This window comes from Piliocolobus tephrosceles, chromosome 21 (assembly GCF_002776525.5).
Source record: "Piliocolobus tephrosceles isolate RC106 chromosome 21, ASM277652v3, whole genome shotgun sequence".
NCBI lineage: Eukaryota > Metazoa > Chordata > Mammalia > Primates > Cercopithecidae > Piliocolobus > Piliocolobus tephrosceles.
This window is the reverse complement of record NC_045454.1, coordinates 38,315,429-38,333,612: the sequence shown is the minus strand read 5'-3', so window position 1 is coordinate 38,333,612 and position 18,184 is coordinate 38,315,429. Positions and strand designations below refer to the sequence as shown.

The window sequence follows — 18,184 nt, the reverse complement described above, 5'->3', positions numbered from 1 at the left end:
AAAATGATCATGTTTTCTTGCTAGAATATGTGAAAACTTTTGTCTTACGTTTAGCTTTGAAGAATTTCTTGAAGCACATCGCTTATAAACGTATTCAATAGAGAGATGAGTAGGTGAAGCCACTCATCTCAAACAACAGTTACTGCATCAAACTTTCTTTAGACCTGAGAATGAGTGATCTATGATAACAATGGAAAGGATGAAGAAAATGACAGAAACTTACATGTGAATTGCTTCACACTTTAGGTCATGTTGGATATAAAAATGCTCTAGGAATAAATGCTGGGTGCCGCCAAGTGAAACCAGCACTGAGGCAAAAGCTCTCTCAGCAAGGCAATTTACTTCTGCAGAAGGGTGCCACTCATGTCAATCAAGATCGCAAGAGCACAGAGAACAAAGGAGGCCAGGATTGCAAGAGCACAGAGAACAAAGGAGGCCAGAGGAGTTTTATATCCTTAACGCAATACCTGCCTCTGTGTCCCTCCCCCATGGGCTGGGGTCAGACTGCACAAGGTAAGCTGACCTGATTGACTACTTGTGAATATTTCTCCTAAATAAGGAAGGGGGAAGGGGACATGAGTCACAATGGTGGGACGTGCAGTTTCGAAGTGTGTAAGTGTGGTTTCGAGGGGTGGAATGGGTGCAGGGTGCATAACCAAGGGAACAGATGTGAGTTATTGATTAGCACTGATGGGAAGGCTGTCTACAGTAACTTGGGGCAGGGAGGCATAGAGACAAGGAAGTTAACAGACTGAACCTTTGAAGAGAAGCTGAGAGATTCATTGCACCCTACAGTCAGGGTTTCTCAACCTTGACCTTATTGGCCAGATAATTTTTTGCTCTGGGAACTGCCCTGTGCACTGAAGACTATTTAGCAGCATCCCTGGACTCTATCAACTAAATGCCAGTAGCTTGGGTTGGGGAGATGTTGGTCAAACGATACTTTTTTTTTTTTTTTGAGACAGAGTCTAACTGTCACTCAGGCTGGAGTGCAGTGGGGTGGTCACAGCTCACTGCAGCCTCAAACTACTGGGCTCGAGTGATCCTTCCTCCTCAGTCTCCAGAGTAGCTGGGATGACAGGAATGCACCACCATGCCTGGCTAATATATTTTGTACAGTCAGGGTTTCTCCATTTTGCCCAGGCTGGTCCTGAACTCCTGGGCTGAAGTGGTCTGCCCACCCCAGCCTCCCAAAGTGCTGAGATTATGGCATGAGCCACTGCGCATGGCAGGATACAAATTTCAGTTAGACAGGAGGAAGAACTTCGGGAGATCAACTGTAGAGCATGGTGACTATAGTTAATAATAAATTATATTCTTTTTTTTTTTTTTTTTGAGATGGAGTCTCATTCTGTCGTCCAGGCTGGAGTGCAGTGGTGCGATCTTGGCTCACTGCAAGCTTCGCTGCCTCCTGGGTTCACGCCATTCTCCTGCCTCAGCCTCCCGAGAAGCTGGGACTACAGGCGCCCGCCACCACGCCCGGCTAATTTTTTTGTATTTTTAATAGAGACGGGGTTTCACCATGTTCGCCAGGATGATCTTGATCTCCTGACCTCGTGATCCACCCACCTCGACCTCCCAAAGTGCTGGGATTACAGGCGTGAGCCACCGCGCCTGGCCATAAATTATATTCTTAAAAAATGCTAAGAGAGTGGATGTAAAGTGTTCTTGCCACAAAATAATAACTGTATGAGATGAGGCATATATTAATTTTCTAGATCTAGTTATTCCCCAATGTATACATCCATTAAACATCAGGTTGTACTTGATAAATACATAATACATAAATATATAAAATACAATTTTATCTGTCCAAAGAAAAATGCCAGTGGGATCCCCTCTAGTTGTGTACTGGGAAGGGCAGAAATCCTCTGTTCTTTGTTGTCTTGAGAGAAAGATTTTGGCCAAAATGACTACTTTAGTCAAAAAGAGAATTTATTGAAGGAAAATAGAGAGCAGAGAATTATTTTTATTTTTTATTTTTTGAGATGGAGTCTTGCTCTGTCACCCAGGCTGGAGTGCAATGGCACAATCTCTGCTCTCTGCAGCCTCTGCCTCCCAGGTTCAAGCGATTCTCCTGCCTCAGCCTCCTGAGTAGCTGGGATTACAGGTGCCCACGACCACGCCTGGCTAATTTTTTTATTTTTAGTAGAGATGGGGTTTCACCATGTTGGTCACGCTGGTCTCGAACTCCTGACCTCAGGTGATCTGCCTGCCTCGGCCTCCCAAAGTGCTGGGATTACAGGCGTGAGCCACCTCCCTTGGCCAGCAGAGAGTTATTTAAAGGGACATTACCCCCTGCAAAGATGAGGTAGAGCAGGCCGCTGAAGGGAATGAGCCAGCAGTAGCCAGAGAGTTCTGCCTTAGGTTTTTCACGATGTTGGGCTCTTCCTTGAAGTTCCCTCCTTTGTCTTAAGTCTCTGCTTTTTTCTTTGCTTAGTTTTCCTACTCCTGCTTTAAGTCTCTGCCTTGTCCTGCCTCATTCCCACCCAGGTTTATGGGGCCTTCCCTTACCATTAGTTGGTGCACACGTGTGGCCCGGTGCTAGATAGGAATCCTACCTAATGGCTGCACTGCTCATTACTGCCACCCCAGGAAGGTCATATAGCAGTAACGTCTGTCATACAGCGGTTAAAAGAATTTCTCCTTTGCCCTCCTTTTCAACATGTAGCTAGATTCTGACACGGTAACTGCAGAGTGAGTGATTACTGGGCATCTTAAGGGGAAATCCGTTCCGCTTAGGTATTTCTGCGCCTCTCTGCTTATACCTAGCATGCAAGTTTTGGGTGGTCCCTGGGGTGTGAGACTTTCCACATCTCCCTTTCCTCAGGAGCTTCCCCTCCTGCTCATGTCTAGCTCTCTGCCTAGTCTAACAGTCCTAACAACAACAATGAAATCCCCAGACATAGTCAAAGTCCCATAGGGGTTAAATTGCTCCCAGTTGAGAACCATTGTCTTAAACACCTAAAAAAAAAAAACTGTCAGTAATTTTCTTAGTAACTATTTTATGTATTTATTTATTAATTTATTCGAGACAGTGTCTCGCTTTGTTGCCCAGGCTGTAGTGCAATGATGCAATCTTGGCTCACCGCAACCTCCGCCCGCCAGGTTCAAGTGACTCTCCTGCCTCAGCCTCCTGAGTAGCTGGGATTACAGGCATGTATCACCGCGCCGGCCATTTTTTTTTTTTTTTTTTTTGTATTTTTAGTAGAGATGGGATTTCTAGTAGAGTAGAGATTTCTCTGTGTTGGTCAGGCTGGTCTCAAACTCCCGACCCCAGGTGATCCACCCGCCTCGGTCTCCCAAAGTGTTGGGATTATAGGCGTGAGCCACCGCGCCCTGCCCAGTAACTCTGTTTTATGGTTATTTACAATTCTGTAAAGCAGTGTTTCACAAACCTTGAAGCAGAGGAAACAGGACGTGCATTTTACAACAGAGAGATAAGCTCTGTGACACACTTAAGTGTCCTTATCGTCTTTAGCTTGGGAGTTAAGTAAACGTAGGTAAGTGAGAGTTCTGAGAAAAACCAATTTAGTGAAACATGTCATGTGAATTGAGACTTTTAACTTGATTTTATTTTTTCCTTTGTGATTTTTATTTTTTATGGGTGCATAGTAGGTGTATATATTTACGGGGTACATTAGATGTTTTGATGCAGGCACGCAATGTGAATTAAGCATATAATGGGGAATGGGATATCCCTCCCCTCAAGCATTTATCCTTTGAGTTACAAACAATCCAACTACACCCTTTATATTATGTTTAAATGTACAGTTAATTTACTGACAATAGTCACCTTATTGTGCGATCAAATAGTAAATCTTATTCATTCTTTCTATTTCTTGTACCAGTTAACTACCCCCACCTCCCCGCAGCCCCTCGCTACCCTTCCCAGCCTCTAGTATCCATCGTTCTACTTTCTATGTCTATTAGGTCATTTGTCTTGATTTTTAGATCTCATAAATAAGTGAGAACATGTGACGTTTTGTCTTGCTGTACATGGCTTATTTCACTTAGCATAATGACCCCCAGTTCCATCCATGTTGTTGCAAATGACAGGCAAATCCAGCTAGCAAGATGATTTCAATAACAAGAGCTTTTAAGGGAGAAACAGAAAGTCCTGCTTTCTTTCTTTTTTAAATCTTGTTTTCTTATTTCCTTTCTTAGAAGGGACTTGTAAGCTATCTTTCTGCAATTTTATATATCATCTAAAATTGATTTTTCTACCAGAAGCATTAGAAAGATTCTGATTTGTTTCATAGGAAAATCTGAACTGACGTTCTTTGAGCCATGAAGAGGAGAAATAAGACTCTTCTTCATGTTTGTTGTGTGTTACAAAAAATTCATCACATCAGAAATTTGAAGAAAGTCATTGAAGACATATGTGATGCTCAATTCTTGCAGAATCTGGAATTTTTCTGTGCATTACAGCAAACTCTTGGTCCAAGTTCTTGGTCACCTAGGTTTAAGATCTTTTCTACAGCTTCTCCTTCCTGCAAAGACTCTTCTGGATGCTGGAAATCTATACGGAGAACAACGAGCCTCAAAGGACTTTCATAGCAACAACATCCAAAAAGACTGGGATGTTCACACTATGGTCTGAGTTTCTTAATTTCTTTGTTCTCTATTTCTATGGGTTTACTTACCCATTTCTTAAAAATATGTTTACTCACTATGTCTAAAGCAAAGATCAAAATAACTCTTTGTGGAGCTTATGAGACAAATACAATATTTCTTCCAGCTAGAGTTAGCACAGAGGCCCAAGGAACCCTAGAAATCAACGTTACAGTTATATTCCTACTGTAGAATTTATAAAATATACTCCACAATATGCTATCTTCTTTTTCCTTCATGCTGATATAGAGACAGATTTCGAAACCCCAAACAGGAATGTGTGCTAAGTTCCATCTCAAAGGAATGGCATTCAGAATTTCTAGGCCTTCTAATCATATGCTCTTTCCGTGGTGCATTTCTGCTTTTCTTGAACAGATGTACTATACAGTTAAAAAATCTTGAAGATTTCGGCCGGGCGTGGTGGCTCACGCCTGTAATCCCAGCACTTTGGGAGGCCGAGGCAGGTGGATCACAAAGTCAGGAGTTCGAGACCATCCTGGCTAACACAGTGAAATCCCGTCTCTACTAAAAATACAAAAAATTAGCCGGATGTGGTGGCGGGCGCCTATAGTCCCAGCTACTCGGGAGACTGAAGCAGGAGAATGGCATGAACCTGGGAGGTGGAGCTTGCAGTGAGCCGAGATCGCGCCACTGCACTCCAGCCTGGGCGACAGAGCAAGACTCCATCTCAGAAAAAAATAAAAAGAAAACTTGAAGATTTCCTGCATATCCATTAATAGAGGCAATCAAGAGTGACTTATATCCATCACTTGAATTTTAAGCTACTGCTTTTTCAAATATGATCCAAATATTGAAATTAGTAGGCAAAGATTTATTTTTGACTTTTTAAAAACTTATTTTTAATTGTGGTTAAAAAAAAATACAATGAAATTTACCATCTTAACCATTTTTAAGTGTAATCGTCAGCAGTGTTAAGTTTATTTAACTTAACATTGTTGTGGTCTCCCAAAGTTTTCTTCTTGAAAACTGAAACTCTGTACTAAGCTTTTCCAACCTGCGTGTGGCCCAGGATGGCTTTGAATGTGACCCAACACAAATTTGTAAACTTTCTTAAAATATTAAGAGATTTTTTTTTTTTTTTTTTTAGCTCATCAACTATCGTTAGTGTTAGTGTATTTTATGTGTGGCCCAGACAATTATTATTATTCTCATGTGGCCCAGGCAAGCCAAAAAATTGGACACCCTGCAGTCTATATCCATTAAACAACAGCTTCTATTTCCCTCTACCTCCAGCCTTTGGTAACCACCATTCTTCTTTCTATTTCTATGAAATTGACTACTTTAGATACCTCATAGAAGTGAAATTACACAGTATTTGTCTTTTTGTGACAAATTTCAGTTAGCATAATATCTTCAAGGTTTTCCCTGTTATAGTATGTGACAAAACTTCCTTTCTTTTAAGGCTGAGTAATATTCCATTGTATGGATGGACCACATTTAATTTATTCTTTCATCCATCAATGCAAATTTGGGTTCTTTCTAACTCTGGGCCCTTCCAGATACTCAGCCCTATGAGGCCTTCCCCTGTCTTCCCCCAACACTCCACACTCATTCTCCATTGACATTAAAGTTACTGCCATTCCTCCTTACATCCTCACTCCTTCTTATGTTTCCCCAACCCTCATACTCCATTGCCCTCTTTCACAACAACACATTCCAATTTCTCACAGTTCTCCCTGCCCCCTACTTTGTGCTCATGGTTCTAGCTACCTGAGAACCTTCTTTCCATACCAGATGGCTGAGTCCATACTCTCCAGTGTACTTTGAGTTCTTACAGTCCACCCTGCTCTCCTCATTTCCCTCAGGCCCCCACACCTGCCCAGTTCTCACTCCCTCCCCTCTTGTTCCTGCTTCACTTCATACCTATTCATATTCGGCCCACCATACGAAATCCCTACAGGCTCTTCAAGTCCACCCTTCATTGCTGCACCAGCCTCCCTGTATCCTCTTTCCTTCCTAGTCTCTCCCATTCGTGCCCTATTCAACTTGGTCTCCTCATTTGATAACTCCAACTTATATCTGATGCAGTTGCTCCCCAACTCCCTGTTGCTCCAACTTTCTCCCCAGGTTCTCCACAACACCCAGTGCCTCCTCTCAGTATCAGTCTCTTCCAGTGCCACCCAATACCTCTCAGTCCTCCTCACAACATCCCCAATCTTCCCATCTTCATTTTCTTTTTTCTTTTTCTTTTGTGAGACCGAGTTTCACTCTTGTTACCCAGGCTGGCGTGCAATGGTGTGATCTTGGTTCACTGCAACCTCCGCCTCCCAGATTCAAGCCATTCTCCTGCCTCAGCCTCCTGAGTAGCTGGAATTACAGGCTCACGCCACCATGCCTGGTTAATTTTTGTATTTTTAGTAGAGATGGGGTTTCACCATGTTGGCCAGGCTGTTCTTGAACTCCTGACCTCAGGTGATCTGCCTGCCTCGGTCTCCCAAAGCGCTGGGATTACAGGCGTGAGCCACCGCGCCCGGCCACCATCTTCATTTTCAGAATGTTCCACTTAGTTCTTCCCAGCCCCTTCCCTCTTATCCCACCATCAGTCTTTCTTTCTTCTTCCTTTCCCTTCCCTTCCCTTCCCTTCCCTTCCCTTCCTTCCCCTCCCCTCCTTCCTTCCTTCCTTCTTCCATCTTTCCTTCCTTTTTTCTTTCTTTCCTTCCTCCCTCCCTTCCTCTCTTTCTTTCATTGTTTTCTTTTTTCTTCTTTCTTTGCTTTTCCTTTCTTTAACTCCTTTCTTTTTCTTTGTCTTTCTCTCTCTCTTTCTGTATTTCTTGCACTGTAAATTTAAGAGTTTATTATTTTAAAAAAAGTTAAAGCTAGCAAAGCAGTTTGTAATAGCCCAAACTGGGAACAACCCAAATGTCTATCACCAGTGATTTTTAGAAATTTCAACTTTTATTTTAGATTCTGAGGGTACACATTTAGGTTTGTTACAAGGGTATATTGCATGATGCTGAGGTTTAGGGTACAAATGAATCTAGTTAGTGAGCACAGTACCTGACAGGTAGTTTTTCAACCCTTGCCCTCCTCCCTCCCTCCTCCATCTAGTAGTCCCCATTGTCTAACGTTCCCATCTTTATATTCACGCATACCCAATATTTAGCTCTCTCTTATAGGTGAGAACACATGGTATTTGGTTTTCTATTTCTAAGTTAATTCACTTAGGATGATGGTTCCAGCTGCATCCATGTTGTTGCAAAACACACCACCATCAGTCTTTCAAACTCCCACCCCAGAATGCCCTAAATGTAGATATTTAGGACATTCATAGGCAGTCCCTCACATGCTGCCCTGGTCTCAAGCACCATCCCTCCTGCCCCCTCCCCCCAACCATTGGCCCCTTTATTCATTCAATTTCTCTTCTTTTTCTCTCATTATTCCTCCTTATAATTCCCATTTCAGCCACAACTAATTCGGAAGAATTTCCATATCCAGTACTCTCTTTTATGTTCAGATCACTAGAACTCAACCTCTGAATATCAAAGTATCACTACTGGAGCTTGAAGACTCCAAATCTGCAGATTCTGAAACTTGCAGGTCAGTGGCCCTGGACTTTCAAACTTCCGGTTCCGTGACATCCGGGCTCCTTAACTTCCAGCTTCCGGGAGCTTTGTCACATACTTTTGGTTTCCGAATTGTATGTTTCCTGCAAGGAGACTAAGGCCTGGATGGGTCTTTGTTTCCTGAGTCGCGCAATGACTGTTAGATGCAGAAAGGGGAAAACAGCCAGGGAAACTGCTTACAGTGGACCCCCAAGGTGGAAAGCTGGAGGGAGAGGGTTCTTCAAACGTGTACCCTTCAAACTTGTACCCTAGCTCCCTTGTCTTCTGTCTTTGGTGGGCGTGGTCTTGTACTTCAAATCCAGCTGAGAAGCCAAACTCTACCTTAGAACCATATTTAATGTTTCTAACTGGATGATATAATTCTGGAGAAATGAGATGGGAAACTCTGCTGCCTGCTTGCCCCTTAACTATTGTTTGTCTTTGGGTTTCTTACTAAATACCAGAGCTTAATGTTTATTTTCTTACTTAATATTCAAACACAACCCATGAGCAAATTAACATTATTTCCATTATAAATAAAGAGAATGGACTTAATAAATTTAAAAAGGTGAAGATATGGGGGCAAATGGATGCTGCCGTCAGCTGACCCTAGAGTTTCCTCTGACCTACCTTCCCCAACCTTGTCTGTGTTTCACTTCTGCTGTGTCCTTAGAGGGGCTATGTGTCCCCTAGACCACAGAGTACATTGCACTGCACCTTTCCTTTCTCCTCGTTTTCCATCTTACAAATAATCAATATTCCTGGATATAGGATCATGTCTCTCTTATATGTTTTAGTTTCTCTCAATTTAGCATTATGCCTTTCACAAGAGTATAGGAATACCTCATTTCATTGCCCTTCACAGATATTGCATTTTTTACACATTGAATGTTTATGGCAGCCCTGTGTCGAGCAAGTCTGTTGGTACCATTTTCCCAACAGCATGAGCTCACTCTGTGTCCCTGCATGAACATTTTTTAGAAATAAACTATTTTTAAATTAAAGTATGTATATTTAAAAAACACAGAATGCTATTGCACACATTATGGTATAGGGTAAGCATACTTTTATTTACACTGAGAAACCAAAATTGTGTGTGACTTGCTTTATTGCAATATTCACATTATTGTGGCGATCTGGAACAGAAGTTGCAATATCTCTGAAGTGTGCCTATATGTGCTCATCAAATATGTAATGAATGGATGAATAAATTAGTGTAGAGTGAAGTGCTTCTGTGAATCTGAACATCATGGTCTGGAAACTAAAATCTGGCCCACCATCTGTTTCTGTACAGCTAAGAATAGTTTTTACATTTTTCAAATGGGTGAAAACAAATAAAAAGAAGAATGATACTTTGTGTCACATGACTGATACATGAAGTTCAAGTTCAGTGTCCACAAAGTTTTATTAAAACATAGCCATGATCATTCACTTATGATTGTCTATAGCTGTTTTCATACCACAGTGGTAGAGTTGAGTTGCTGTAAATACCTGTCCCACAAAGCCTAACATATACACTATCAGGCTCTTTAAGAAAACATTTGGCGACCCCTGCCCTAGGTAGACTCTATGGGGATATGGGCTCTGCACTCATAGGGACCCACATGTTCCAAGCCTCCAGCTGTGTTTTCTGCTTCCTCAAGCAGCAGCTGACTCTGACATTCCCCATCTCACCTCAGCAGTCTCTATCATGCAAAGGGCATGCAGAATCGCATGCACTCATCATGTATGTAATAAAAGGCAGATGTTATATGGTCTCTTGAACCAGGCTTAGGCATGGAGGTTGAGGATCAGGAGTGACTTGAGGGTACTGACTGACAGAGCAGGAGCCCCGTTATTTTAGACAAACACTGCCACTTTAAGTTTCAGCTTCCTTTTCAGACTTCTGGATTTAAGGAAATTACTTTTTTAAAAACTATAAGCAGCCAAAAAAAGCAGACAGTAAAACATAGTTAAAACAGCTCAGGCACAGAGGAAGGTGGGGGAAAAGTCTCTTGGGTAACTGCCAAACTTCACCTTCATACAATGGGCCCCAGTAAAACAGTGGGCCTTAATAAGCACATTCCTTTCCCTCCAGGTGCACTACAATAGGGAAGCTAAAAGCAGACTTGGGAGGTATCCCTGCAGCTGCAGAAAAATGTATAAAAACAAACACATCGCATCGCTCTCCCTCCCATATAATCACAACAACAACAACAACAAAAAACCACAAAAGCAGTCCAAGCCTCTAATAAACTCTCCCACCCTAAATCCTTAAAAACTCTTAGTCTGTAAAAAAGTGTGGCTCGAACCTAACTCGGCCAGCAGCCCCTCTCAGGTGTATTTTCTCTAAAATAAACCTCTTTTTTTTTTTTTTTTTTTGGTTTCACAACACATTTATTTAGAAAAGCAACATACAGTAATAGGTATTTCAGAGAATGCAGCAAAGGATAAAGACAAATACAAAAGAACTTGGGATACTTCTGCCTTCCACACACAGTGGATTTTACTGTAACTGACTAGAATCACTCTGGTGCCAGGAAGTTCAGAGCCATGTCCGTGGCCAGCACTGGCAGCTGTGGCTCTTTCTGTGGACTGTTGTTATGCCGGGCTTCATGTTCTTTCATTTCACAAATGTGACTGGGACTGGGTTGGGGACATACAGGGGAACAACAGTGGGTCTCTGCCCGTGGGAGCTCACAATCTAACAGCGAGACGGGCGCAAACGGCTAGCATAGGACAGCATAGCAAGTGTTACCCAAGGTACGGGCTCAGGGTGCTACGGGGACCTGCAAGAAGGCCACCTGAGCTTTGGGTAGCTGGGAAGGCTTCCTGGAGGAGGTGAAGCCCGAGGTGGGGGTAAGCCTGGGCCAGGCAAAAGGCAGGGCTCTCAGCTCCCATCTGTGGTTCAACACCCTGTGCGTAGGCCCCTCAGCTGACCTGTCTTCTGTGAAATTCTCGATCCCGCTGTCTGTTCTATTCACACTGTGCTGCTTTGTCTTGGTGGTTAGCTTTCACAAGCACACACCTCATACTCCAAAACTTAGGCTGCTGTCTCCTGGGAGGCTTTTTTTTTTTTTTTTTTTTTTTTCAGACAGAGTCTTTGTCGCCCGGGCTGGAGTGCAGTGGTGTGATCCTGGCTCACTGCAACAGTTCCCGGGTTCAAGTGAGTCTCCTGCCTCAGCCTCCCGAGTAGCTGAGATCACAGGCACCCACCACACCTGGCTAATTTTTGTATTTTTAGTAGACATGGGGTTTCACCATGTTGGTCAGGCTGGTCTCGAACTCCTGACCTCAAGTGATCCGCCTGCCTCGGCCACCCAAATTGCTGAGATTACAGGCCTGAGCCACTGCGCTCTGCAGGCCTTGAAAGTTCTCTTTACATTTGGTATTTTTTCATGACACCTATGACTATGCTTTGGAGAGAGCGGCTGTCCCAGCGACCCCAGCTGGGACCAAGACCACCACCGCGTCTCCATCACCAGGTCGAGGCAGGATGAGGTAGGCGGTCGCAGTGGGTGGAAAGGGGCCAAAGACACTCAAGTAAAAGCCACAGAAGCCACACCCATGAGGCTGCTGCCTGGGCAGAGGGCTCAGAATACTTCCTAAATGGAAAAAGGCAAAGCACACAGCAATTGTCTCAAGGGCAGTCACGTGAAAGAAAGAAACATGTTATCTTGCCACAACCCCAAACCAGACAACAGGGCGCGTTCCCCGCATGGAACTCCCTGGGGACCTGCGGGCCCCGGAGCTGCTGTGGCTCAGTCAAAGGTGATCCGGAAGCTGCGCTCCTGCTCCTTGCGCCGGCCCTCGCACACCTTGGTCACCTCCTCCACCTTCCTCTGCAGCAGGGCCGAGTTCTGGTCGATCCACTGCAGCGAGCCCATGTGCGCGTTAAGGATCTTGCAGATCTGCTGCAGTGGGTCGCTGGTGTCGGCGGGGGCCCCGGACGTGTTCAGGTGCTCGATGATGTCCTTGAGGTCCTGGGCCATGCGCTTCAGCTGCGCGTCGATGTTCTCGGCCAGCTTGTAGGTTTTCTCGCGCTCCTCATCCGCGTGCTGTAGGTAGATGGTTCCGCTCTGCTCCTTTACCAACTCCTCCAGCGGGCTCAGCAGGTCTTCCAGCTCCTTCTGCTGGGACAGGATGAAGTCGAGCTCCTGGTCCAGCCTCTTCTGGTCCAGCTTCACCTTCTCCACCTCGCGGTGCAGGCTGGTGATCTTCTCCCCGTTCTCGATCAGCGTGCGGTCCCAGGCATTGACCTGGGTGGCCTGCTGGAGGAAGTGCCGCTCCTGGTCCTCTAGCTCCAGGCTCCATTTGTTGATCAGGCTCTCCAGCTGCGCGTAGGTCATGGCGGAGCTAGCAGCCGCCCCTGCAGCTGCACCAGGGCCAGGTGGAGCAGTCACAGCGGCTGCCGTATTGCTGGGGATCCCAGCTGGCGCCAGTGGTTTTAAATTCAAGGCAAAGCCGGTGGTGCTGCTGCTGCTGGTGGTGGCGGTGGTGGCAGCGGTGGATGTTGTTGTGGAGGCACCGGAAGCTGCTCCAGGTGCCTTTAAGCTGAAGCCCTGTGTCCCAGCAGCGGGGGCTCCTGCGGTGGTCGCAGGGGTACAGAGGGAGAGTCCAGTGGTGGCAGACGAGGTTGGAGCGGTTGCTATTGATGCAAAGAGGGTGGGCCCAGTACCGGTGGTGGTGGCTGTGGCTGTGGGAGCAGCTGGCTGCGTGACGCCTGCTGTGGTGGCTGCTGGCGTGGCTGGAGTAAAGGGCAATGCGGCAGGTGCTGTGGGCTGGGCTGAATTCCCTGCTGAGCCAATGTTGAAACCGGAGGGCTGGGCCGTGCTTCCACCAGTGAATGAGAAGCCTCCAGATGTGGTGGCTGGAGCCACAGAGGTGGTGGAGGGGCCAAACACAAAGCCGGTGGGTGCTGTGCCCTGGCTGGAGGTGACAGTGCTCGATATGGCATTAGTGAGATTGCTGCTGCCCAGCCCAAAGCCACTGGGGTTTGCCATGGCTGGAGTGGCAGCTGTGTTGCTCAAGTTGAGCTTTGAAGCACCGATCCCCAAAGAAAATCCAGTTCCCCCCGAGGCAAGAGTTGCTGTTCCAAAAGTGAAGCCTGTTGTCTGTGTGGCCGGAGTCTGAGTGGCGAGTGAGAACAGGCCGGTGGAAGGGGTACTTGTGGTTGGTTGGGAGGGAGCCCCAAAATTAAACCCTCCAGTGCCAGAGGTGGAGAAAGAAAACCCTGTAGCAGGTGTGGTTGTCGCTGTCTTTGCAGTGCCAAATGTGAACCCACCTGTAGGAGCCCCAGTGCCTCCAAAATTAAACCCGCTCATGGCTCCGGACTCTGGTGGCAACAGCTACTCTGGCTCCCAAAGCAAATCCGCTGGCGTCTGCAACCTCAGGAAGATTTCTTCTTTTTTCAGCCGAGGCTGCCGCCGCCTCTCCTTGCTGCAGCCATGGAGTGAGTAACCGCTTACCTCTCCCTCTCCAACCGCCTTTCCCGCCCTTTCGCAGCTCGTGGCCCTCTTTAGGGAGCCCTGGGGGGAGGGGAGCTGTGAGCGGGGAATCACGGTCGCGCAGGCGCAGAAGAGGTACGGTGGGCGGAAGGTGCGCGGCTGCGCATGCGCACCTAAAATAAACCTCTTAACCATCAAGCCACCTTTCATGTTTCTTTCCTCTTTCTTTAATTCTTACACTGACCTAGTGGAGGCTTGGCAAGGATGCTTGTTACCAAGTGTCACTTCTGCACTATCTATAGAGAAGGAGAAATGGCTAAAAGTAGAGATACCAGGTTGCCAACAATGGTTACTTAGGGGATAGCATTCAAAGTTCTCCAAAGCCCCTAAATCAATACTCATTGAGTTTATACAGACAGGCACAGAGCAGTGAAAAATGTGAGTTGCCCTGGGAAATGTTCCCAGCTGAGTTGACAAAGCAATGCTCTGTACTGTTTTGGTTCTTATACAAAGGTGCCCAGAGGATGGAGATGGTAGATAGTGTAGGGCAGTGCAAGAAGCTCCAGCTCTGGGACCAGTTGGATGGGGTTTGAATCCTAACCCTGGCTCCTGTTAGTGGGATGGCCTCAGTCAAGTCACTTAACACTCAGGATCTCAATTTCTCTTTTGTAAAACAAATAGGGACCAGGTGCAGTGACTCATGCCTGTAATCCCAGCACTTAGCGGGGCTGAGGCCTGCGGATCACCTGAGCTCAGGAGATTGGGACCTGAGCCTGGGCAGCATAGTGAGACCCATGTCTCTACAAAAAATACAAAAATTAGCTAGGTGTGGTGGCACGCACCTGTAGTTTCAGCTACTTGGGGGGCTGAGGCAGGGGGGCTGCTTGGGCCTTGGGAGGTCAAGGCTGCAGTGAGCAGTGTTTGTACCACTGTACTCCAGCATGGGTGACAAAGCAAGACCCTGCGTCAAAAAAAAATTAGAATCTACCAGGCTGAGTTGCTTTTGGAACTTAACATTATAATCTATGTGAGATTTTATATATACATACATATTTCCCCTAGGAGCTATGGTTAGGTATTTGCTAATTCAGTGTTCACAGTGACTTTATAGAGTTATAATTACTGCAAATAAAGACAATCAACTGCACTTTCAAATTGCTGTGGTAAGTGGCTGTGTTAATATCCTAACACTATACAGGGATGCCCATTTCCTACAACCAAACCAGCCCTGAATATTGTCCAGCTGTTCAGTTTTTGATAATTTGATAGAATTTTGTTCTTGTATTATTATTATACTTTCCCTGATTACTAATGAGGATAAACATCCTATGTAATTATTAGCCATTTGTCTTTCCTTTTCTATAATTTATTTATTGTAGTTATTTTTTAAAGAGATGGGGTCTTCCTCTGTCACCCAAGCTGGAGTGCAGTGGTGCGATCATAGCTCACTGCAGCCTTAAACTCCTGCACTCAAGTGATCCTCCTGCCTCAGCCCCCTGAGTAGCTGGGACTATGGGTGCATGCCACCACAGCCCACTCTTATTTTTTTTTTTTTTTTTTGGTAGAGACAAGGTCTTGCTATGTTGCCCAGGCTTGTCTCAAACTTCTGGCCTCAAAACGATCTGGCCAACTTAGCCTCTCAGAGTGTTGAGATTACAGGCACAAGTCATTGTGCCTGGCCCATATGGTTTCTTTATTCATACATTTGTGTATATATTTTTTCTAGTTTCTTGTTTACTTTTTTAAATAAATGGTTTGAAAGAGTTCTTTCTAAGTTAATTTTATGCTCTTTTTTTCTGAGACAGAGTCCTACTCTGTCACCCAGGCTGGAGTGCAGTGATGAGATCTTGGCTCACCGTAGCCTCCACCTCCAAGGTTCAAGTGATTCTCCTGCCTCAGCATCCCAAATAGCTGAGACTACAGGTACATACCACCGCACCCTGCTAATTTTGGTATTTTGTCTGTACAGACAGGATTTCACCATATTGCCCAGGCTGGTCTTGAACCACTGGACTCAAGTGATCCGTCTGCCTTGGCCTCCCAAAGTGCTGGAATTACAGGCATGAGCCACCGCACCTGGCCTATTTTATACTCTTAACATTAATCTTTTGTAATGTAATGTAAATATTTTAATTATTTGACGCCAAACTTTATGATGTTGTTATTTAGAAGCTTTAAGATTTGTTGAAATAAAACATTTCAGATTTTTATTTTATTGCTTTTGCTTTTTGGTTCTTGATTAAGAAGCATTTCTGTAGCTGGAGGTTATAGTTCCTCGAGTTACATATATTTCCATTTATTATGTTAATAACTTTACTATTTATTTTTAGACTTTCAGTTCATCAACCTTTATCTGTGCAACTTCAAAACTTTTTTTAAATTTTAATTTTTTGGGGACAGTGTCTCACTTTGTTACCCAGGCTTGAGTGAGGTGGTGTGATCATAGTTCTCTGTAACCTTGAACTCCTGGGTTTAAGTGACCCTCCCACCTCATCCTCCCATGCCTGGGACCACATCTGGCTGTGCCCGCGTGTGCCACTGAAGTGGCGTCATTGTCTGGGATAATACCCAAGGTTCATTGTCTCATGCCAAGAAAATTAAGGACATGGACACACACAAGGAGTGAGTTTAGGAGTGGAGGGGTTTTTTTTTTTTTCTTTTTTAGACAGAGTCTTGCCCTGTTGCCCAGGCTGGAGTGCAGTGGCATGATCTCGGCTCACTGCAACCTCTGCCTCCTGGGTTCAAGTAATTCTCCTGCCTCAGCCTCCTGAGTAGCTGAGATTACAGATGTGTGCCACCACACCTGGCTAATTTTTGTATTTTTAGTAGAGACAAGGTTTCACCATGTTGACCAGGCTGATCTTGAACTCCTGACCTCAGGTGATCCACCCACCTCAGCCTCCCAAAGTGCTGGGATTACAGGAGTGAGCCACTGCGCCTGGCCAGGAGCAGAGGTTTAATAGGCAAAAGGAAGAGAAAGGAGAACCGTTCTCTCTCTTGTGTGGCAGAGGGGTGAATGAATGGGAATTCTGACCCTCGTCATAGTGCACCGGATTTTGTAGACAGGCTTGAGAAGGCGGTGTCTGATTTACCTAGGGCCTACCCCTATGTAAGCTGGCCACCCCACCCTAATCTTATTATGCAAATGAGCTTTCCACTTGGCTGATGCTATGTTGTCTGCTTTTTACTGTACACATGGCTGGCAAAGAGAAGGGAACTTGGAGCCGCCATTTTGGACATGCCTAGTCTAAGTAGCTTTTTCCTATTGGCACAGCTGCCAGCATTCACCCGTGCAAGATTCCAGCTTGCTTATCTGTGTCTGCAGCTCGATTTTACAGGCTGCTCTTTGTTAGAAAAGAAAATGATTTTGGGACTGCTTTTCATTAAACAGAAAATCTTACTGAGGACTTCCTACCCTTGCTATTTACCTAAATGACTTCTCCTTAACTCCTATATCACCACCATGCTTGGCTAATTTTTAGTTTTTTTTTTTTTGGGTAGAGATGGGTCTCACTCTGTTGCCCACGCTGGGCTCAAACTCCTGGGCTCGAGCCATCCTCCTCTCTCACCCTTCCAAAGTGCTAGGATTACAGGGCATGAACTGTGCCATACCCATCTTCGAAGTTTTATGGTCATGTAGAATCTCTATTCAAGGAAAGCAGATAATAGACAGGGGAAAGGGCATTTGCTTGGCACATTTAGGAGTTTTGCAGGTCATTCCTTGGAAATGGAATTTGTTGCACATTCCTGATCTGAGAAACTTTAGAAATTTTTCTGCATGTTGGTGTGAAGATGAAAGAAGACAGTGTTTATAAAACAGTTTATACTTCAATTGCCTAGCAGTAGAAACTTGATTTCTGGGAATTTCAGCTTCTGAGTCAACTCTAGCTGCAAGAGCCACTTCATTTTCCCCTAAAAGCTCCATGAAGGCAGAAGCCGTGTCTCTCTTGATCTATGTGTGAATAATCAGTATTTTTCACGTGACTAAATAATCAAACCCGTAGAACTAGAGAACAGCAACAATGAAAAAATCAAGAAATCCAGATTGTGGTGTGAACATTCTAGCCCTTTCGGATATTGTTGCTATGAAAGTCCTCTTAGGCTCGTTTTCCTGCTTCATTTTAAGATCTGGAGGAGTCTTTGTAGGAAGGAGAGGCTGTGGGAGAACCTTCTATACCTTCATAAATATTGTGCTTCAGAGTGACCAAGATATGGGCCACAGCTGGCCATCCGTATGCTGAGAGTTTGCTGGGCACATTGTAGGGCATGGAAGAATTCCGGTTTCTGCAGGAATTGAATGCCAAGCATGCCTTCCATAACATCCTTCATATTGCTGACATGGTGAATTTCTTGAAACACATAGAACAAAGTCTTTTCCTTCCCCTCTAGATGGCTGAAATATTGTTCAGATTTTCCACGGGCAAAGAGGGAAGATCTTATTCAGAAGATTTTTCTAGTTAACCTGAAATATATATATTATTTATATATATATTAATATATATAATTTATATATTAATATATATTATTTATATATATTAATATATAATTTATATATTTATATATTATTTATATATATTAATA

At 44.8% G+C, this 18,184-nt stretch overlaps 2 protein-coding genes and 1 long non-coding RNA gene across 4 annotated transcripts in view; all 3 read right to left on the bottom strand.

Annotated features, from left to right (window-relative positions):
• Positions 1 to 9,563: 9,563 nt before the first annotated feature.
• Positions 9,564 to 14,371, bottom strand: LOC111554366. The gene is made up of 2 exons (XR_002735226.1): positions 13,788 to 14,371; positions 9,564 to 10,516 (listed from the first exon to the last, which is right to left on the bottom strand). It is a non-coding gene; the product is annotated as an uncharacterized LOC111554366 (long non-coding RNA).
• Positions 11,797 to 13,771, bottom strand: LOC111554361 (nuclear pore glycoprotein p62). The gene is made up of 2 exons (XM_023229869.2): positions 13,625 to 13,771; positions 11,797 to 13,557 (listed from the first exon to the last, which is right to left on the bottom strand). The coding sequence occupies exon 2, from the start codon at positions 13,478 to 13,480 to the stop codon at positions 11,918 to 11,920; it is 1,563 nt and encodes a 520-aa protein (XP_023085637.1). The 5' UTR covers positions 13,481 to 13,557; positions 13,625 to 13,771; the 3' UTR covers positions 11,797 to 11,917.
• Positions 14,372 to 17,085: 2,714 nt separating the features above from the next.
• The window catches only part of ADGRE2 (adhesion G protein-coupled receptor E2), a 38,299-nt gene continuing 37,200 nt past the window's right edge, over positions 17,086 to 18,184 (bottom strand). For both annotated transcript variants that reach the window (XM_026457012.1, XM_026457013.1), the window contains one exon: positions 17,086 to 18,065. In XM_026457012.1, the coding sequence (XP_026312797.1) occupies positions 18,057 to 18,065 (9 nt within the window). In that variant the 3' untranslated portion in view covers positions 17,086 to 18,056. The remainder of the gene's footprint in view (positions 18,066 to 18,184) is intronic.